The sequence below is a fragment of the Ylistrum balloti genome, unplaced genomic scaffold (assembly GCF_031769215.1).
Source record: "Ylistrum balloti isolate Yb309-2 unplaced genomic scaffold, AGI_CSIRO_Ybal_v1 Utg371768, whole genome shotgun sequence".
In the NCBI taxonomy this organism is placed as follows: Eukaryota; Metazoa; Mollusca; class Bivalvia; order Pectinida; family Pectinidae; genus Ylistrum; species Ylistrum balloti.
Genome location: NW_026782885.1, coordinates 25,573 through 48,605, shown reverse-complemented (window position 1 = coordinate 48,605; position 23,033 = coordinate 25,573). Strand labels below are relative to the sequence as shown.

Here is a 23,033-nt window from a genome sequence, read left to right as displayed (position 1 = left end):
TTAAAATTTTTTCATTTTGAACAATAATACAAGTGTGCTAATACACGAATATTATTTTGTGATGTAATATTTAAAATTATTGTATTAAATTGGGATTTCTTTTATTCAATTTCTCAACAGGTTTCCTTAAATTTACCCCAAAGTATTTGTTTGTTTCCTGGGTTTATCATCCCATGAACCACAAGGGTTATTTAGAGGCAGGGTTTCCTTGTAGTAGCTGGTGGCTACCTCACTGAACAACATATGGGAGGTCTGTCACATATGGGAGACTTTTCTCCTGACATCTATAGCAATAGGGGTAAAGTGTCATGCCAGAGAATGCTAATTTCTGGTAGGAAACATCAGATTACACACCTCAAATCTTCACCAGATGTTGTGTATAGGCCTAGGCTGTACTAACAGAGCTATATTACCACCCAACACCCCCTGGTATGCTAACAAGTTCCACTCCTGATCATGTTAAGGTGGTCATAGGTCAAGGCTAACGTGTCAAAGGTCACATGTTACCTATATGTGAGAGTCCAGGTTTTCATGTTTTGAATTTTTATTTTTTAATCTTTTTTCAAATTTTATCATTTGATAATTAGCATGATTCCTTATTAATGAGGGTATTTTTTGCTTGCAGCGGTATGCATGGAAGCCGTGGGAGAGGCCAAGGTCGAATGGATGACCTCTAGTGACATTCAGGCGTCGGATGAAGAGGTGTTTAATTACACAACCATCCTCCCTATCAAAGGTTTGTATGAATGACACCTCAGGTCCTGTATAGAGAAAATTCAGATCTTGGACCGCTTGAAATGTCAACAAATCCTTCTCTCATTTTCCATCTACAAGACAGACTGATGCAGCCTTCTTAAAGAAAACTATCATTCTCCTGAAATTTTACTTTATTTTACTTAAGTATCTTACCTCACTCTCTTATCAACATATGAGACACCTGAGATCTCAAAGTTTATTGGTTTTTTTTTTTTTTTTAAATTTGCTCTGAATTTATGTAAACATTTCTATAACTTTCAAGTTACCAGGAATTTATAAGAATACAGACAGATTCAGTGGAATTAGACCGATAAACTTTTTTGTGTATGATATATATTTTTGTGAATTTCATGATTGAAACAAAATCCACCAAATTAAATTACAGGTAATTAATTCATAACACATGGATGTTGAACAGTGATAAGAGTGAAGTTTAGGTCTATTCCTGGAATTTTATCCCTGTGAACTTGTTTTGATGCAAAAGTGATGAAAGATCGTAATCACGGATGTTGAACAGTGATAAGAGTGAAGTTTAGGTCTATTCCTGGAATTTTATCCCTGTGAACTTGTTTTGATGCAAAAGTGATGAAAGATCGTAATCACAAATTAGTTGATTAACATTTATGATTGGTAATTAACTACTTTACTGAAAATTGGGTTCTGTCCTTAAAAACATTCTTTAATCAAATTCTACAAATTTTCTGATATTAATTACAGGGGAGAAGGATATGAAAGATGGCGCCTTTCTTCATCCAGGCTCACACTATTTCCCATTTGAGTTCACCTTACCGCAAAGACTCCCTTCATCTTTCAAGGGCAAACATGGGCGACTTCGTTACTTTGTCAAAATGACAATCTGCACTGCGGGAGGACCTCATCCAACTCGTACAAGTAAATTCGCTGTCCTGGGTGCCCTTGATCTTAACGCTGAACCAGATGCAGCAGTAAGTAATGTTAAAAACCTACATACCTTTGTACCTCATGATAACTATGTACATTGGTACCTCAATAAAATCTAGGTACATTGACCCTCATTAAACGCTCTACACATTTTTAACTTGTAGAAAAACTGTGTATATCAGTAACTTATTAAAATCTAGGTACATCAGTAACTCATTAAAATCTAGGTACATCAGTAACTCATTAAAATCTAGGTACATCATTATTCATTAAAATCTAGGTACATCAGTAACTCATTAAAATCTGGCTACATCAGTACTCATTCAAATCTGGCTACATCAGTACTCATTAAAATCTAGGTACATCAGTAACTCATTAAAATCTAGGTACTTCATTACTCATTAAAATCTAGGTACATCAGTAACTCATTAAAATCTGGCTACATCAGTACTCATTGAAATCTGGCTATATCAGTAACTCCTCAAAATCCTGGTACATCAGTTCTCATTAAAATCTAGGTACATCAGTACTCATAAAAATATAGGTACATCAGTAACTCATTAAAATCTAGATGCATCAGTACTCATTAAAATCTAGGTACATCAGTAACTAACTCATTAAAATCTAGGTACATCATCAACAAATTTTGCTTATCATGCAATTAGTCAGTCTTCATAACATTGTGACAGAGGCAATTTATTAGATTCAGGAAGAAGAGATTGTGAACTGTTCAGTTCAGTCATGGTTGTGTGTGTGGAAAATACACTTTGCCCTGATTGCTCCTTATTGCATGCAGTGGACCTCCAGCATAATGTTCAGTGTGGTAGTTATCGTCTACTACCAGTAGTCTCCTTGCTTTGAAATGGCTTTTGGCTGTCCACAGGGGGGAAAAAGGACAATGATGAAAAGATTATTACATAGAAATAATTGTTGGGCAGGAAAAATGAAAAATGATTGTTGTTCAATAGCCAATAGGGTATTTTATGTGACATTAAACTGAATTACTACAGTCCCATTTAAACGGGATGACGTCAATGAAAATGTCTCGATCAGATCCGGTGATCAAGCAGTGACGTTTCAAATCAGTACAAAGTCAGAAATGAATGGAAATGACTGTGTACAGGATACAGCCTTTAATCTGAAACAAAAATAAAACTGGATATCATAATTGTTAATGATTGATCTCTGACGATAAATACCTAAATATGGTGTATTTTTATATACGTGTGGTCGACAGACAAAACGATTGTGTTTCTGATCAATATTATCTGATCTGTGGTGTGGCAGACGATAAGTCCAAACAGCCAGGACATAAATTAACACAAAGGTTTAAAGATCCCTTAAATTGAACTCATATTTCACTGACTTATTTCAATCTAAAACTGTTCTTCTGTGTTTAAGCTGTTAATAAAGGCTGTAAGGATATTTTTGAAGATGAAAAATTCTTGACATTTTTCTTTATCGGAAAAGCAACTTGAAAAATTAGGACTCTTGGTAAAAGTAAAAAGGTCTATTAGAAAAGCTGGTCAAAGATCTCTTACCTAGTTATCTTTGTCAAGAACCAAAGTCAGTTGTAGTTAAACCTGTGTATAAAGGTCGCCCGAGCACACAGAAATTTGGTCATTAAAGGCAGGTGACCTTTATAAAGAGGTTTAATGACTATAATGGTATTACATTGGGACCCAATGACAGTGGTCCTTATAGACAGGTTATTAAGTCAGGTTTGTTGGTATATCTTAGGTAGTATTAGCTTATGATATTTGGATTTAACTACTTTGAGACAGTCTCTGGGTCCTGGACCACATTGTTTTGTAAAACATGACTAGCTTTGATGTTCATGCAAATTTCTAAAAGTCTGTATTTATCATATTTTTTCGAAGATTTTTAAAGTTCCTTTTATTGTTAAATCCTTTCAGACCATTATTTCAATCATGGTGTATAAAAGGTTAGTTTCCACTTTCAATATTTTCAGAAATTTACTCGATTCATCTTTCATCATTTATTTCTGGTTAAGCTGATAATGCTTTGAATAATTTGACTTTGTTTACCGCTTCAGCAACTTAACACCACTGAGCAAAAAAATTGTGTACTCTAAATAATAGGAAAAAAGTGGGGAAAATAAATAAATAAAAGAGAACCAAAAATAAACAGTGGTTTTGGTTATTTTCAATCCTTAACAACCAGTTTTAAAAAAATGTTAATAATGTTTGACACTAGTCTGCATAATATCAGCAAAGACATCTGTGCTATAAAGTTGACCATGCTAGGTAAGGACATGTATACACAGACATGATAGGGAATGGTGGTTGTCAGGTGCCCAGATCAGTCCTGCCTCATTAGTGGTTCACAGAAGTCGACTTCCGATTCTAACTTTGAAATAGAAGAAAACTCTGCTGTAGACAGTCAAAACAGTGTGATTATTTTATAAACATAGGAATATCTATATTTAGAAACATTTCTCCTGTTCACTGTAACTTGAAAAAAAAAAGAAATAAGAAATTCAACTGCAAATTTTTAAAACTTATTTTTAGTGTTGACATTCAATAATTCAAGTTCAGTGAGTTTGTAAACCTGAAATACATTGATTTTATTGGTTAAATGGGATTTTCTTTGTTTTTGATCTGCAGGATTATTTTCAATGGGATTTCCCTTTTTTATTGTTGAACATTTTAAATGTTTCCTTTCACTTTGTGTGCTGCAATCTTATGGCATCCATGTACACAAAAGGATGCATTGATAGATTACTCTAAAACCAAATAAGTCAAAAGTCAAGGCTACAGACAAATTCTGAGTTCACCTTTTGCTTTGTGTAATACACTACACTTCTCTCATCTGTTGCAGGTTAGAGCTACATTAACAGATTATCGTTTCATTAATGTAGAGTTACATTATCAAGTTAGATTTACATAACCGTGTAAGTGTTACATTGCCAGGTTAGAGATACATTGGCAGGTTGTACTTACATTACCTGGTTAGAGATACATTGGCAGGTTGTACTTACATTACCAGGTTAGAGATACATTACCAGTTTATAGATACATTACAGTTAGAGACACATTACCAGGTTAGAGACACATTACCAGGTTAGAGACACATTACCAGGTTAGAGATACATTACCAGGTTAGAGATACATTACCAGGTTAGAGACACATTACCAGGTTAGAGATACATTACCATATTATAGTTATATTGATAAAGATTTACATCACCAAATGAGAGTTAAATTACCATATGAATTCTTTATAAACCCCTGGGATCGCTACTGGGTATGTATATGATAAAGGTTTTGTCTCTGTCCTTCCAGCTCCCAGTAGAAAATGACACATTTGAAGCAGTGGGATCCTGGTGTTGTATAGCTGGAACTGTTACTGCAGCCATCAAGCTCGAGCGCAAAGGATTTGTCATGAAGGAAGCGATTCCTGTCTGGGCCGAGATCAAGAACCTTAGTACTCGCAGGATCAAATCTACACAGGTGTCTCTGATACAGGTAGGTCTGTTTTACACAGGTGTCTGATACAGGTAGGTCTGTTTTACACAGGTGTCTCTGATACAGGTAGGTCTGTTTTTACACAGGTTTCTCTGATACAGGTAGGTGTGTTTTACACAGGTGTCTCTGATACATGTAAGTCTGTTTTACACAGGTGTCTGATACAGGTAGGTCTGTTTTACACAGGTGTCTCTGATACAGGTAAGTCTGTTTTACACAGGTTTCTCTGATACAGGTAGGTGTGTTTTACACAGGTTTCTCTGATACAGGTAGGTCTGTTTTTACATAGGTTTCTCTGATACAGGTAGGTGTGTTTTACACAGGTTTCTCTGATACAGGTAAGTCTGTTTTACACAGGTGTCTGATACAGGTAGGTCTGTTTTACACAGGTGTCTCTGATACAGGTAGGTCTGTTTTTACACAGGTTTCTCTGATACAGGTAGGTGTGTTTTACACAGGTTTCTCTGATACAGGTAAGTCTGTTTTACATAGGTTTCTCTGATACAGGTAGGTGTGTTTTACACAGGTTTCTCTGATACAGGTAGATCTGTTTTTACACAGGTTTCTCTGATACAGGTAGGTGTGTTTCACACAGGTTTCTCTGATTCAGGTAGGTCTGTTTTACACAGGTGTCTGATACAGGTAGGTCTGTTTTACACAGGTGTCTGATACAGGTAAGTCTGTTTTTACACAGGTGTCTCTGATACAGGTAAGTCTGTTTTTACACAGGTGTCTCTGATACAGGTAGGTCTGTTTTACACAGGTGTCTCTGATACAGGTAGGTCTGTTTTTACACAGGTGTCTCTGATACAGGTAGGTCTGTTTTACACAGGTGTCTGATACAGGAAGGTCACATCTACACAGGTGTCTGATACAGGTAGATCAGTCTATACAGGTGTGTCTGATTCATGTTGGTCTTGTATACACAGGTGTCTGATACAGGTAGGTCACATCTATACATGTGTCTCTTACACAAGTAAGGCACTGACATGCTGGATCATGATCTCACCTACAAGGAATACAGCACACATTACATATAGTGGTATTAACAAACAGACATAGAGAGAGATGTTCCTGATATATGTAGCTAGTTCACATATAGGAATATGTTCATAGATAATGTAAATTATATATCTTAGTCAACTTTGAGAGATTAAATATTTCAGAAATAAACAAAAAGTGAAATCCTGTTGCCAAAGTGCCCAGACTCAATGTTAACAAACCCTGAAGTATAATGTGTCTATCATGGTGATTTGTATCTTTCTCCATCACATCAACGCTCAAAAACAGTGGTAAGGATACATGGACAGGCACATCAACAGTTGTAAGAATTTGACATTATACATGGAGAGTGTGAAGAATACCAATTTATGATTGTTAGATCTCTGGAGGGTTACAAACAGCATGGAAATTCTATAATATTTCTGTCTGAATGAAAGTATTGGATGATAGCTTTAAGTCTGCAAATTGATATGATATTGGCAATAACTCTGTGAATATCTTAAGAATGTGATGAAAATTCATGATCCATTTATTGGAGGTGCAGGAATAGACATGAATAAAAGATGTTTTTTTGAAATTCCGTCTATCGACAGCCTGGTACTGAAGGATGTTGATAAAACACAATATTTGGCTACTTCATCAGATGATAAGTACTGAATCATTATAATATCAACAGTGTCACTTAAATCTTGTTACAATGCCACAGTTCTTTAAAATACCATTATTTTGTCTACTTTTATGGTTTTACTACTACCATGTGGCCTTACCGTCTCTCTGTTAGAAACTTGTAATACTGGCACTTTTTGTAGTAAAAAACAATACAACATTTCTATTAAGTACAATCTTTTTATAGTCATTATGTTTTTCACAAAATGGTGTCAATATAAAGGTGACTGATATATTGAAGGAGTTAAATAGATTAATGAAACAAGCAAGTATGTGTCCTTGAAAGCAGTAAGTGAAATGTCTGGAGAGATATATGCATCAGGCAATAAGTGAAATGACAGTGTATGGAGGGGTATTATATATATAAGGCAGTAAGTGAAATGACAGTATATGAAGGGGAATTATATATATAAGGCAGTAAGTGAAATGACAGTGTATGGAGGGGTATTATATATATAAGGCAGTGAGTGAAATGACAGTGTATGGAGGGGTATTATATATATAAGGCAGTAAGTGAAATGACAGTGTATGGAGGGGTATTATATATATAAGGCAGTAAACAAAATGACAGTGTATGGAGGGGTATTATATATATATATATATATATATATATATAAGGCAGTAAGTGAAATGACAGTGTATGGAAGGGTATTATATATATAAGGCAGTAAGTGAAATGACAGTGTATGGAGGAATTATATACATAAGGTAGTAAGTGAAATGACAGTGTATGGAGGGGTATTATATATATAAGGCAGTAAGTGAAATGACAGTGTATGGAGGGGTATTATATATATAAGGCAGTAAACAAAATGATATATATATATATATATATATATATATATATAAGGCAGTAAGTGAAATGACAGTGTATGGAAGGGTATTATATATATAAGGCAGTAAGTGAAATGACAGTGTATGGAGGAATTATATACATAAGGTAGTAAGTGAAATGACAGTGTATGGAGGGGTATTATATATATAAGGCAGTAAGTGAAATGACAGTGCATGGAGAAATTATATATATAAGGCAGTAAGTGAAATGACAGTGCATGGAGAAATTATATATATAAGGCAGTAAGTGAAATGACAGTGTATGGAGGGGTATTATATATAGAAGGCAGTAAGTGAAATGACAGTGTATGGAGGGGGTATTATATATATATAAGGCAGTAAGTGAAATGACAGTGTATGGAAGGGTATTATATATATAAGGCAGTAAGTGAAATGACAGTGCATGGAGAAATTATATATATAAGGCAGTAAGTGAAATGACAGTGTATGGAGGGGTATTATGTATATATAAAGAAGGAAGAAAATGACAGATTTATCTAGAATGTACTGTATTTAGGTCTGTGTAATAACAAATGGTTTTGGTATATTCATAGATCTGAGCACAGAATAGAACAGAAGTCAGTCATGGAGATTTTTACTCTCTCTCAGAATCCGAACATCCATCATCATGAGTAGAGAGTTCCTGTCAGACCTTTCATTGTTTAGGTAGTGTTTATTCTGTTCCTGCTAATTGTTTGGTGATGAGTTATTGACCTTTGATGAGAACAAGGAAGTGTAACTGGGATTTGATGAACCTGTAAACTATGATATTGACATATACTCTACAGCTGATAGTAAAATAATGACTTGTGAAACATGAGTGTTCCTAAATTTTTTTATGAGCTTTGAAATCTATTTGTTGTCCTCATCTTGGCAGTGATCAACACCTCATCTAGGATCATAAAATTATTTATCAACCTCATCAACACAAAATAAAAACTTGTAGCAACATATAACTTTTGTGTTTGCAAAATTTATCTATCAATGTCATATTTGTCTTTAAAGACTATACAATAGATCAGTTAAGGTACAGTAATACAAACCTGTCTATAAAGGCCACATAGAAAAGCTGTTGATACAGAGTAAACATACAAACCTGTCTGTAAAGGCCACTCAAGGGAATAAACATACAAACCTGTCTGTAAAGGCCACTCAAGGGAGTAAACATACAAACCTGTCTGTAAAAGTTACTCAAGGGGATAAACATACAAACCTGTTTGTAAAGGCCACTCGAGGAAGTTAACATATAAACCTGTCTGTAAATGTCGCTCAAGGAAATAAAAATACAAACATGTCTGTAATGGCCACTCAAGGGAATAAACATACAAACCTGTCTGTAAAGGCCACTAAGGAAGTAAACATACAAACCTGTCTGTAAAGGCCACTCAAGACTGAAGTTGAGATACGATGTTCATGCAAACCTGTCTATAAAACACCTCTCAAAATGAGCAGTTGAGATAGGTATCATACAATCCTGACTACAAGGGCCATTCAAAGGAGCAGTCAAGATACAATAATCATTCAGTCAAACTACATGTAATGACCACTCAAGTGAGTTACATTGAATAGTGATTATGGGAACCAATATACCATTGGCCTTTATAGACAGATATTGAAGTTATACACAAGTGACCTTTGTAGGCAGGTTTGACCCAGTACATGTTCCATCTAATTGTGCTTCCCAAGCAGGACTTCTACCTGAATCATTAAATAAAAGGTACTTTTAATGTCAACATTTTTTTAACCTATTGAAATTTCACTTCAATAGAGTTGTTTGATTAAACATTTACAAATGTCTTGTAAAAAAAAGTGAAATCATGAAAAATTATGCTGTCGCCATTTTTTTTCAATAACATTAAAATTATTCAGTATTAGTTATAAAGAGAAAATATCACATTAAAGTAACAAGGAATGGGCAAAAGTGATAACAAAATTATGTATGTATTTTTGTTGAGATGAAAGTAAACAGGGTAACATGCTGTTGATTCTGAACTCAGTGGCAATTGGTACTCCAGTACAAGAGACCTTTAGTAGGAAGTGGGGTGTAGGGTGCTTGTTTATGGTGTAAAGATAAACGTGTAGTACATGTTACAGACTCAGAAATATGAAAGTTCATTTTTACATCTGATGTTCAGGTAACTGGTACAGTAATGTATAGGGTTGCAATTTTTTCTTTACAGTTTGATAAATGTACCGATCAGGTTTCACTCAAGGGAGAAATACTTCATACTCTGTTGTCAGGAAGCAAATCATCTGCTTTCAACATTGCTGTGTTGAGGATGAAAGGGTGCATAGAATACATTGAGTTCCTGCCATACCTGGCAGCTACCGATAATTAACTGTTACTTACAATTCTTACAGCTATTCTAGTAACTGTAATTTAACCATTGTTACGACTGTCGTAGTTGCTCTGATTCACAATTCCTTACAACGACCATAGTTATTTGAATTTACCAATTACTGAAAATTTTTAAATGTACTATATATATAAAATACTTGTGGTGAGGATAGTTTGTGATTGGTCAGTTCTAAGAATCATTCACTCCTGTTTTTTGTCTGTTGTTAATATAGCATCAGTTACTGTGTTATCCAGTCTAAACCAAGTAATGTTGGGCACTTCATGGAAATGGTATATACCCATAGTTATCCACTAATAAGCCCATGTCTGGTAATAAGCCCAGACATACACAAACATCTGGTCACTGATGTGATGAAACAATGCTATATTTTATTGCACTGTGATAAGCCTCCTCAGACTTAAGTAATAAATAATGTGTTGATCCCCTTGGCTTATTGAAGGAGAGACATGGTATAACAACCTTATGATGTATCTAACTCGCTTTAATCTTTTGTTTGGCCACAGTTTAGGTGTTAATGGATGTGGAAGTGATTCACCGATTAAAGTTTATCCAGGTGTGTTATATCACCTTGTTTATCTGGAGACGTTTATATTCTACCTGTGAACTACATCGTGCCCTTCCTGGCTCGTCACCTTAAATACTTACTTTGATCGAAAAATTGGCAATGGAACAATGTGTTGATATTCATGTTATTATTAAAGTGCAGATTTTTGAAGAAAACGTGCATTAGATTCAAATTATGGTGAGAAACCGGTCAAACATGTTTACTAAATGACAGTTAATTTCATAAGTAAAAGGAATGTCTTGCTTTAATGTATATTATCACTGTACATGTGTACATAAATAGATTTCATCTTTCATAAATAAACAGATTTATATAGTTACTCGAATATTCTTGCAAAGTTATGTTTTGGACCACAATCAGAAAAAATCTCCTGAAAAATCATCAATTTTTGTGGAGGATTTATTTTCATTGATTCTGTTGCTACTAGAAACCACAGATTTATAAATACATCAAGTGTTAAATCAGTACAAGCGAGCTATATTTATCCATGATATCAAGTTTCAGTGAAATAGTGATTTTTGAAAAAGAAACCAAAAAAAACCCAGTAAAATTGAGCACCACAAAAATGTGTGATTTCACAGTAATTTCATATGATAAAACACATAATGTAAATAACATGTAGACAGAAGTCAATTTCAGGCTTAGTTAAGCTCATTTGATATACATAATACACCAGATTCCTCTGGGACCAGATCTTGATGAGGAAATTATTGAGTTGGCACAAACTCTAGCCAATAAAGAGGTGACAGTTATGGGACTTGAGGCCTCTGTTTTCTGGTTTGTCCACCAGGGGGCAGCAGTATAGAGTCTCTGCCTCAGTTTCCTATCAGCTTTGCATCTAAAGTAATATTGAGTTTGGGAGGGATTGGGTAGGGGGAGGGGATGACGGAACTTATGGAAACATTGTGGACAGTTGTGGGGCTGTGTGCTGGCTATAGCAGATATCAGTACCATATAGTTAGAGTGGCAGATATGTCTTTCTGTGGTCTGGTATAGTGGACAGTTGATGGACTAGTGGCTAGCTGTTCTGACAGCATCATTGCATGCCTCATGCACTTTAAGTCATTCAGTTATTGCAGGAATGGCTATCTCCAAAATGATTTGTCTGGCTTGGACAGAAATTTACAAAATATTCCTCCCATAATTGAACGTCAATTTTGCAGTGTCTGTGTTTCTATTCTCCCAGTCACAGTGCTTAGAGTAAAAGGAAATTTTTTATTTTTTGATAAAGTGATGGCCATGATAGGCCTTTAGTGTGATTTATTATGGCAGTTGTATTTATCTAACATTGTCTGGGTATTATAAGCAATTTTCTACCTATATCAAAGTAAACACTTTACATACAGCTCACAGATGAAAACATTCAGATAAAATTTACACTGTATTTCTCAAATATATTATCTAAACTACCAAACTGTAACCAGCATATACTGGTATATAACCACGGTTTAAAATAGGGAGATGGACTTTTTTGGTGATGGGTTGGTGTACATGTTTCCTGACACTGAAATAGGTGGGCTTATCACCAGGCACAGACTAATTGCTCAATAAATATGGTAGATATTTAAATTGAAGACAATCAATCATAGTTCCATTGATAAGACTAATTAAGGGAATGGAGATAAAATCTTACTTTATATCAACAGAGTTATTTCTATATCAAAACATGTCTGCATCAGGGGAGATAACTTTGTCTTAATATTTTGTAATTTATAATTATTTCACATTCAGATTTATATTTAAAAAAAAAACCAAAAAAATCAGGATCATAAATATTGAAATAAAAGCTTTGCACTATAAGTCCCTATATTCAAACATATCATTATCCTAGAATTAGTAACTTGAGATTTGTTTTGAACATACACAAATCTTGACAGTAGTTATCTCCCCTTGTATTACTGATCATGATTGATACCTTACAGCTGAAACATCTTGGTATATCTCACTCAAGATAATTCTAATTCCTACTACTAATGATGTACTAGACAGAGATAGAGCTATAGGGAAATGACCAACAGCTGACCAGAGTAGGGGTCAATGAATAGTTTCATCATTAAATGGGAGGATGGGGTTGGGGGTGGGGTAGGCTGGGGTTACAAAGACGGCAAATATCAGAAAGCACATGTGGTATTTGTTGAATCCAGTTCCATGTTGTTTCATCACAGCGTTCTATCAGCAGTTTCCGATACATGACATGGAGCATGTTTTTTGACTGCCAGATCCATGTAGCATGCAGGGAGTAGTTAAATCTCATCAGACTTAATCTGACAGTACCTGGCTGGAGTTCTCTAGATATAAGATACTGAAGTAAACCCAAGGTGTGTAGTTCACATTTCATGTAGGAGTTTGTCTGCAGTCAGACCTAGTCAGAGGACAATTCTGTGTTTGTGTATAAATATCAGTATAGTGTATCAATACCCTCTGAGCTAGCAGTTTATCCTCTAAATCTTTATGACAGCATTATGGGATTGTTATCATCTTCTATATATATTTTCTACTTTCTATCAGCATAAATGTTGAACATTTTTACATTTAGGTATGAAAAAAGGTTATTCAATCAAGGAAAAAAAATTGAATTAATATTCAAGTATTTAACAAGACGTGTTGCTTACATTTGATTCTAAGACGTCAAAACCCAGCAGGTGTTCATCTTTAAAGTTCATCAATATCTGTTTCCTACTTGTCAAGTCTTCTGATGTTTTAAGTACAGGTAAGGAGAAAAGATGATATGGCTGCCCTCTTACAATCTGCAGATGTAATTTTGACAGAGAAAAAAATCTTTGCAGATCTTCTTCAAGTCATGAAACGTGCGAAATCACGTCCATATTTTCTTTCTCAATGATGTAGTTAACACCAAAAAGCCATTTAAGAAGGTTTTCAAGATTTTAAATATTGAGGCTGCGAAGTTTAATGTGTTTTGAAGATTGATAGCACTGGCAGGTTGAGATGTTGCGCTTAGACTGAGAGTGTGAGGGAGAGTCGATCACGTTCGCTAGAGGCTAGGAACACACTAGTTTTACTGTCCGATACAAATCAATAGAACATGATTCAAGAGAAAAGGAAATTTGCTGCAGTTGTAGCATTTTTGATACAAATATAGGTTTTTAACTGTTGTCAGTTGTCCCGGGAAACTATCAGAAAAGATGTTTCTGGAATATATAGAAATTGACTTTTCATGTTGTTCTTGTAGTCGGGATGAGCATGTTTGAAAATTCCTACTTTTTTTAGGACTTGCGACCCAGACAGTGCACTTTAACTTAATTTGTCTGTCCATTAACTACAACACACTATCTTGCAGATAAAATGTTTGACAGCTTTCATGGAAACTAAAAGCTTCACTTGCCCCTTGTTTTTTTTGACAATGTATCTAAAAATATTTTTCCAAAAACATTTAATAATGATGGAGCATAGATGCAACAAAACAAAAATAGGATAATTAGATAATTAGGAAATTGGTGTCTCTCATTAACATATATACATCTGCTTATATACTGTTTCAGTCTTTATAGACAGTTATTTCTAGACACAAAAACTGCGTGTAGTTTTGCCACAGGATGAATCTGAAGAAATTATTCAATGATTTGTTTTTGTTGTTGTTTTTTTCTCTCTTTCTTTCTTTTTTTCATTTTTGTTTGTTTGTTGTTAATGATAATGTTTTTTTTTTCTGAATAAAGCTTAATTATCTCTTGATCATTGAATACCAGTTTTAGTTCATTTGTTGTCAATTAATCATTTAGTGCATAACTGGTTCCTTCACCATGCATAACTTTCACTGTTTGGTGTCAAAATGGAATATCAGGTGTTTACCATGCAGGTCATTATTTCACATTTACAGACTCATCAATCATGTACCAGGTGTTTTTTAGGAAATGTAAACTGAGCTGGATTCAAAGAAAAAGAATATTGGTTATAATTTCCATTTTGTCATTTGGAAAAACCAAGACACTTTCGGTAATATCTATCATAAAGTCCTCAACAAGAGAAGCATGCAATGAAAGTTTCCCAGCTTATAACAATGATGTGTTATATTTTTCAGAATGTCACCTACTATTCATATAGAGGACGCTTCTCTGAGTCAACAACCATGGTTACTGTACACAAAGGAGGCATCGCACCCCGTGGTAAACAGACGTGGCAGAAAGAGTTACTTAGCATTCCAACAGTACCAGCTTCGCACCTACGAGGCTGTAAAATCATCGATGTACAATACAGTATAGAGGTAGGAGATATATGACCTTGAGGTCAAAGGTCATTTTATATTTGCCTTGAGTTATAAGTTCTATGAATGTTTGATTTTTGAGTAGAAAAGGACTCTGAATATTGTTCTGGTTAAATTAGTGATGGTTTAAGATGACCTTGAGTGTCAAGGTCACTCAGTGTGCGAACTTGAACAGATAAAACCTCATCATCTTGAGAAATAATGTCCATGACCTTTGATATATTGGTTTCCATGATGACTGAAACCAGAAACATTTTACAAAAATACTTGGCCTTAACCCGAATGTACAGTATCTTATTTGTTGGATTGTTACACTAATAAATTTGGGGTCTTGGGTTCAAAAATTGAAAAAGAATTGCTTCGTTTGACCAAAAATCTGTCCTTTTGTTAGATTGAAGGTCAGCCGCATGACCTTAAGTGTATAGGTCAGCTAATGTAAATGAAGGCGCTTGACCAAAGGTCAGTTTGAAAGATCAAATGTAGGACTATGTCTCTATCAACAGATATCATAGACAGTAGTGAAGTAAGCTGTAATATATTTCTTTGAGTGTAAATTACAAATTCCGTGTTTTCTATGTGAAGGATGTTCTTGATACATTACATGAAGATTGCTGATATCAAAAGGGATTGAGTACAAGTAGGTTTCTCTAGTGCCAACTTGGTCTTGATTTTCTACTGATCCCCAGCAATTCTTGCATTTTTGACTCTGATAGTCATGACAAGGAGAAAGTTAATTAATGTGTAGTGAGTAATCATTATTTATTTCTTAGACAAACCTTGAAACCTTGGCAATACAAGATTGTTTTCTGATCAGCAGACATGTGGTTTGACTAGGCCAGGTGTCTATATGAGGTGCTCCCCAACCCTCCCCACCTTCCCCACCTTCCCCCACACCCAAACAAAACAAAAATAAAATAACTGCACATTTACTGCAATAGAAAAGGATTTTCATTGTAGGTCAGTGTTTTCAGCAGTAGGTACAGTATAAGTATGACCTTTGAGGGTCATGACCTTGAGTTTGGAGGTCAATCAGTTTTTGACTGACTTTTAAGTGTATCAATAGATGGTGGTTATTTATATGACCTTTGATGGTTGTTTTTCAGCTGTGTATAAAACCCTCAGGATTTGCCAAGAAAGTTCGTCTGCCGGTGGATATTGTGATAGGTACGGTCTCCATTGAAGACACACAGTGCCAAAAGGCATCCTATCACCCACTTCCTTCCATCGTCAGCGACAACAGTTTCCCGTACCCATTTTTTGAGACGCCGTCAGATCAGGTTTACCTGACGGACATTTCATATCACCAACATATGCTACCGACAGCGCCACCTTGGGAAAGTGACGATGATATTCCCTGATAGACTCAGCAACTATCATCTACAGGTACTAAACGTTTTAAGTGTAGGTGTAAAATTACATTTAAAGATTTTACTAATAAAACATATAGGTGTTGCATAAACACGTGATATGTATGTGCCAGAGTTATCTCCCTTTAATATATTTTAAAAAATTGGATGTCATTTATCCATCCAAAAATAGTTTCCAGGTTTTTTTTCAGATTAATTCATGATGACATGAGTTAAACATTTTACAATTTATTTACGGTTTGATATAAAATGTATAAGAATGAAATGAAATCTATTTAAAAAAAAAAAAAACACAACTTATTTGACTTTATTTAATCAATTTATTTTATAGAGATTTTGTCATGTTTGTTTAGTCGTAACTTTAAATAGGGGAGAACAATTTACTAACATTGGTTTAAGAGTTACTATGAATTGTTAATTGGACTGTATTAATTAGATGTACATAAACATGGAAGAAGTAATCGCGACACAATATGGGTCGTATGTTTAAGAAATAACAGGAAGAGTGGATTACATTGCTACTGTACCCATATTGTGTTGTAATTGATTCATCAATGTTTATTTATTAATCCATTTCAATCGCCCTGCATACCTAAGGTATCCACAACAGGGTCAGACTGACCAAAAAAGCGCAACTTCTAGCACTTAGAGGCGTTGGTTCTAGCAGCATATACTATAATTAGATGTACAGATGATTTTATATGCTTCAATAAAATATGTTGTGATCTAGTTCTACTCCTAGATTCTTATAGAAAGGTAAACAGGTTGAAATTACTGAGTAAATGTTTACTTACTTGTACCGATTGTTTCACCGTCTCCTTCCAGGGATTTTAATAACGCAACCTGTCGTCCATGGAAGCAAATCTCATTTCGTTGTCTTGACGACAGATCTGGTGTACCATTGTCAAACAACATTGTTCATTGGACAAAAGATATCTGCATTTGACTAATCAGCGTTCCTGTTGCATTAGGATTATTAAACCAGTGCTCGTGTGAAGTGTGAGGACGAAATATTTGTGTTGTTGGTGATGCTAGTCGACTAGATGAAAACAGGTCAGTTGACCTGACCTATGACCAGGGGTCATGGACAATGAAGGTCATGACCTCCAGAATAAAACTGAATGATGTGTGTCCAACGTTTTCTGATTGGACAAAATATGCAGTAAATACGATAAGATTTAGACTGCAATTGGTTTCTGACTTTTGCAGTCATAGTGATGACCTTTCTGCGGCTGACCTTGGAAGAAACCCTAGAACTGGTGATTTCATGAGGATTCAATGTCAATCGCAGATTTATCATTGATCCAACGAACATGTTTCTTACTGATGATCATGGAGAAAACAAAAATCTCATTATGACCTTGGAATAAACGCAACCTTGTAATGACCTTTGGAAAAAGATATTTTTAGCTGTGCTGACATAAGATCAAACTTTCTATAGGAAGACAACTTTGCAAAAGTTTGCCATTTCAAGAGAAAAGTTGTAACCTCACAAAGATATTGTACTACGAGGTGTTGACAACGTACAGATGTTAAGTGGTGTATATATATAGATATGTTTTTGTTTCCATGGTAACATTCTTACATAATCATTTCAATCATTTGTCAACTATCGCAAAATCATGGGAATAATCATTGATCCTATATATAGCAAATGTAGATATATGAATATACTTTTAGTTTAAGTTCCACACTTGTAGCTCTAGATGTTTGATGAAGAAGATTAGAAATGTTTCTGATGTCTGAGGTAAACTTTATTTTTATCTTTAACTTCCTGCTAATTCCTAAGAAACTATACTGCTTTTTTATTCTAATGGAGATCTTACCAGATTGCCTGCAACTATATACAAAGATATGACATTTACGTCTAGTTTTGGCTGCGTTAATTAAAAATATTGATCGTCTGAAAGATATAATTTCTTTAACCCAATGTATTTATTTTAATTCAGATGTGACTTAATTTTACACTTTTTTTTAAGTTTCAGATATTTATAGATAATATTTTATGAGAAGTTTTCTAATTTGGATGAGTTTTACTTGGTGATAACTATTTATCAGTGATGAGTGAATTACCAAGCACTTAAAATCAGTTGCATCCAGTTTAAATGTCTTCATAACAAATTAGAGAAGATTTTCTCTCTCCCATACTTAATAGTTATTAAAATTGAAAATTAGAGATAATTATATCTTCTTGGATTGAAAAACATTAATACCAGGTGGAGAAATCATTAAATGTTTCCAATTCAATTTAAAACTATTAGAGGTTTTATTTAATGGGTCATTAAACCTTATGTAAGTAATGCAGGACTAAGATCTATGTCTTACTGATGGTCTGAGTGTATCAACGCTTACGTTTTACAGGAGTATACCGCAGATTTTGGTACGTCTGTACTTGTAACCATGCCATTGGTATCGGCAAGGGTAGCTTGAATCATACCGATTAACATTTAAGCGTGGGATTGTAAAGTTATTTGTGACTTTGAACACCATTAAAGTTAAGCCTGTAGCATTAAGATTACAGAGCAGATTTATTTAATGCCGTGATTTTGACGTAATAAAATAAGATATTTTTAATCTTCATATAAGTTCTATTACACAAAAATAAAATTAAGATTCACTTTTGAATGATAACAAAACTTGAACTTAGTAATGAACAATGAGATTTTTTTTTGTATTTATAAATGTATATAACATACATTTTTCAGATTATCAAGGTTTTACATGTAAATTTGGTGGGTTTTGTTTTTTTTAGTTTTACCCACAATATATGTATTTTTTTAATATAATTCTTTTTATGTGTAAATGCGGTTTACCCAAATTTCCAAGTGTTAGGTGTTGATAAATATTGCGTTGTATTTATACTGCAATACAATGCCTTATATTGTACATGCTGCATAGTGTGAAGCATAGTGCTATATGTGTGACCTAGCACATTATTGAAGTATTATTTAAATAAGTGCTATGTATGCCAGATTGAACACATATAAAATGTGTTGATCTTGCCATATTGTTTAAGTTTTAGTGCTATATCTGTAATAATTGAAATTGAACAATTTCTGGAAAAAGATTCTAATATTATGTTAATTTATGTGTTATTTTAGCATATTCATATATATAAACAAAGTGCTAAATGTTTCATTTAGATATAAAATATAAACAAAATATGAAAAAAAGTACATTTTGGGGGGTGGGAGGGGGAGGGTGGTATTTTGAAGGGCTGTTTTCTACAGTTCAAATTTTAGCATTAGTAAAAGATTTTTTTTTTAAATTTTTCATCAAACTCATAAAGGACCATGGTTCACTTTATTAATACTCTTTTTAAGGTTTCTTCAATCCTCAAAATTTAAGTCCTCAAAAGTATTCAATTTTACAGTGTTTATTAGACTTCATACATATTACATAAACAATGTACAAGGTTAATGCATTGTTTTATAAAACCAATGTTAAGGCTGTGTATGACTTTAACATGTTAGATGTTGGCTGTATATGACTATAACATGTTAGATGTACCTATTTCAATTCTGTAATAAGATCTATGTGTTAAAAACCAGGGTTAATGTATAGTGTAATTAATAGGCAGGGACAGTCCAATGTCAACATTTTAGCTCCAGAAGAGATTCAGGGGGAATAACTCCTATTCCAATTTTAAAACTGTTTTGTCAATAACTTGTAGCTCTGTGAAATCATCATTTGTTACATCCACTCAGGAAATGCTTTCACCAAACCAAAAGAAACCTTTGTTCTGTGCTACATACTGTTTTCCGTGTCATTATCCTAATATTCATTGTGTATTCAGATTCACATTAAGATTTTAAAATTTAGTAGGGTGTTCAGTTTGAACTTGCATATGTCCCATTCTTCCAGGTATATTTTGTGTGTGTTTATGTTGATTGTAATAAGTCATAGCTTTGTTTTTGCTCACCCATATGTAGTGACAGTTTTTGTGCAATAACCAAATGTAGACCAAGATTTTCCTAGTAAATTTATCAAGTATCTATCTTAACCTCCAAAAGTAGTTTATAGTCTTACGATTCTCTCTGGGGCATCAAATAAGTTGTAAATACAAGTCTAGATGAACCAAAGACTGTCTCTGATGCTATTGTATTGTGAGCTTCATTTACTATGAAAACCAGTCCAGACCAAGCAAAATGTTTTTTATGTTACCTGTCATGTTTGAACTTTGGTTACCATGACGATCAGCCTAGATCAACCAAAGATTTAATATGTTGCAGATATTTTGTGTAATTTAGTTACTATGACAACCAGAGGTAGGATTTTGAGGCATCATAGTCTGATCCTGTTGAATTTACATCAGATTACTGGTCAATAAAATGACCAATAGATTTATATATAGCTTCCATGACACAAGACTTGCTGTGGAAGAAGATAAAATACACTGAAGATGTGGGGCACTGCATTTTGATACTTGAACCATTAACTAAAAGAAAAACCATTAGGTCTGATACATTCTACCATTGTGGCATTTTTTGTCAGATATTTTCACATTTTGTGAAAATTTATTTCTAAAATTATAAAAATTTCACTTTTTTCTTCGTAATCGATATTTCACACATATGCCACGTTTTACTTGATCATGATGTTGAGAAAGATGTTTATTGTCCGACCCTTGAGAACCAGATTTTTACTGAACACTTTGATGTAAGAGGTGACCATGAAATATCTAAGTGTTTTGTTTATGTTGTAGATTTGTTGTTTTTTTTTCTCTCTTGCTTCTGTGATATTGCTTTATCTGTCTGTTTCATATATATACATTTACAGATATAAAATATAGGTCAGACAAATGTTGCCAAAATTATACAAAAGTAAATTACACATGAAGTATGTGATGATTCTATGGTAGGTTAGTATTTTCTCTATGTTATATCACTGTGTGTTTGTATTTGTTTATCTGAACTGAAATTATTTCATTTTTCCCCCACTTTTTTCACTAGATATTGTAAATATTGGTACACATATACCAAATGGATTCCAGTAATGTTTCCAGTTGATAAAAACTAAATATGTAAATTTGATGTAGTGGTAAAATGTATTTTTATTTCAATGAGAAATTATCAAAATGTTATGGTCTTAATTGAAGTTAATTAATCGGAAGTTAATCAATAAATGATGTAATTAACTTCTGTAGGTGTACTGTTTTCAGGTGATAGCTAGAGTCGTGTCCTGTAATAAACCTACTATCCAATAGCCTTGTAACTACATGATGTATTGAAATATATCATAAAATATGGACTAGAAGGGACACATTCCAAAGTGCAGAATTATTCAGAAGATTTGGTGTAGAAACAATATTCCAATGCAGATAAATAATAAAATTGTATCTGGTATCTATTGTCTTGTGGAGAAAAATACACAGTTTTAAAAGAAGATTGACAGCAGGATTCTAATAGTTCTGAATAGTTGGAAAATTAATTTTTATCTTTGCTTAATATTTGTCATTTTTTTAGCGATCACAGTTTCTTTTATTTGACTGACACAAGGCGTTAGATGATTTTGAAATCCATGTTGCTTCCATATCACCTGATACAACTATATAGTTGTTTGTTCTCACAATGCAGCATGTTTTTAAGTGCTGTATGTATATATATACAAATACTGTTTACATGTACTGTAGGTTTAATTTTAAATGGTTCAGATTTTTATGAGTTCAAGCCGTCGGTTTTCTAAGTTTTCTAAATGTCCTAATTTTGTTTTTCATATCCTTGAAAAAATAGAAAAATTAAACCCTATTAAAGACTGTATCTGCAGATGGCCTTGACCTTGAAAAAGAGATACTGGGTTACTTGGAAAATAGAGTGAATAATAAAACAAAGTACTTTTTTCAACTTCTGTGAAAAATACTTATGTTTTACTTAGGCTTTTTGTAAAACCATTGTAATTTGGGCAATCCCAAAAAAAAAAAAAAAAAAATAATAATAGAAAAAGCAATATTTAATTTGTATTAAGCCCACCCTTACATTTGATTAGATTTTTTCCACAGCAAATAAATGAGGGGTATTCAATTGGTTGTATATTTTGTATATACTACTTCATGTGCAAAGAATTTAGTTGTCGAAGTTACACACAATATTGTTATTCTGTTTTTGTTTTTTTGTTTTTTATTTGTTTTTAATAATACTTCTGTCCAAATACAAAAGATTTGTACATGTCATTAGCTGTAATGAATATGATCCTCTTTCGTGGATGACGATGTAGTCGTAATTGTGAAACAATTTTGAAAATGAATGAGTTAGCACTAACAGGCCGAGTCTGTAAAATACCTGATGATTTTATTATCACAAGTAAGCTCATGGCTTCCAGTATATATACAAGTTTTATCTGTACTGATGACAGGCCAAAGTAACGATAATGTTAATATTTGAAATAGTTATATACATCATAATGTTCATTTTATGTAAATACACATCAAAATCAACTACCATATATGTTATGTTAAATACATCATTTCTTCATTGACTATATTAACAACTTATCATATTTTTCATATACATGTGTCATTTTCCTTGGTAAAAACTAATTTTATCAACAAACGATTTCATTGATCATAAATTCATTGTTGAATAATAATTTGTGTTTGTACCTGAAACATATTATATATTTGTGCTATCTTTAAGCAATCAAATCATGTTCTATTTTCTGTACAAGTGAGATGAAGGTTAACCTGAACGCAAGGCTATGCAACAAGGGGAGATCACCCTGGTATGGGTGACTGTGATACCTATAATATATATAATTATGTGTGTGTGAGGTGTATGGGGAAAGATATGCCCAGCAACTCAAAATACCAATAAAGTGAAAAAATAAACAATACAAAAGTTTTCATGTTTTGAATTTTTGTGTCGAGTGCTTTTGCTGGAA

General features: G+C 33.6%; 1 protein-coding gene across 1 annotated transcript in view; it reads left to right on the top strand.

Annotated features, from left to right (window-relative positions):
* LOC132563559 (arrestin domain-containing protein 2-like) overlaps positions 1-17,776 on the top strand; it is an 81,457-nt gene extending 63,681 nt beyond the window's left edge. Inside the window, exons 4-9 of the mRNA XM_060228299.1 lie at positions 626-736; positions 1,474-1,700; positions 4,962-5,144; positions 14,608-14,790; positions 15,894-16,173; positions 16,983-17,776. Coding sequence (XP_060084282.1) covers positions 626-736; positions 1,474-1,700; positions 4,962-5,144; positions 14,608-14,790; positions 15,894-16,148 — 959 coding nt within the window. The 3' untranslated portion in view covers positions 16,149-16,173; positions 16,983-17,776. The remainder of the gene's footprint in view (positions 1-625; positions 737-1,473; positions 1,701-4,961; positions 5,145-14,607; positions 14,791-15,893; positions 16,174-16,982) is intronic.
* The last annotated feature ends 5,257 nt before the right edge of the window (positions 17,777-23,033 follow it).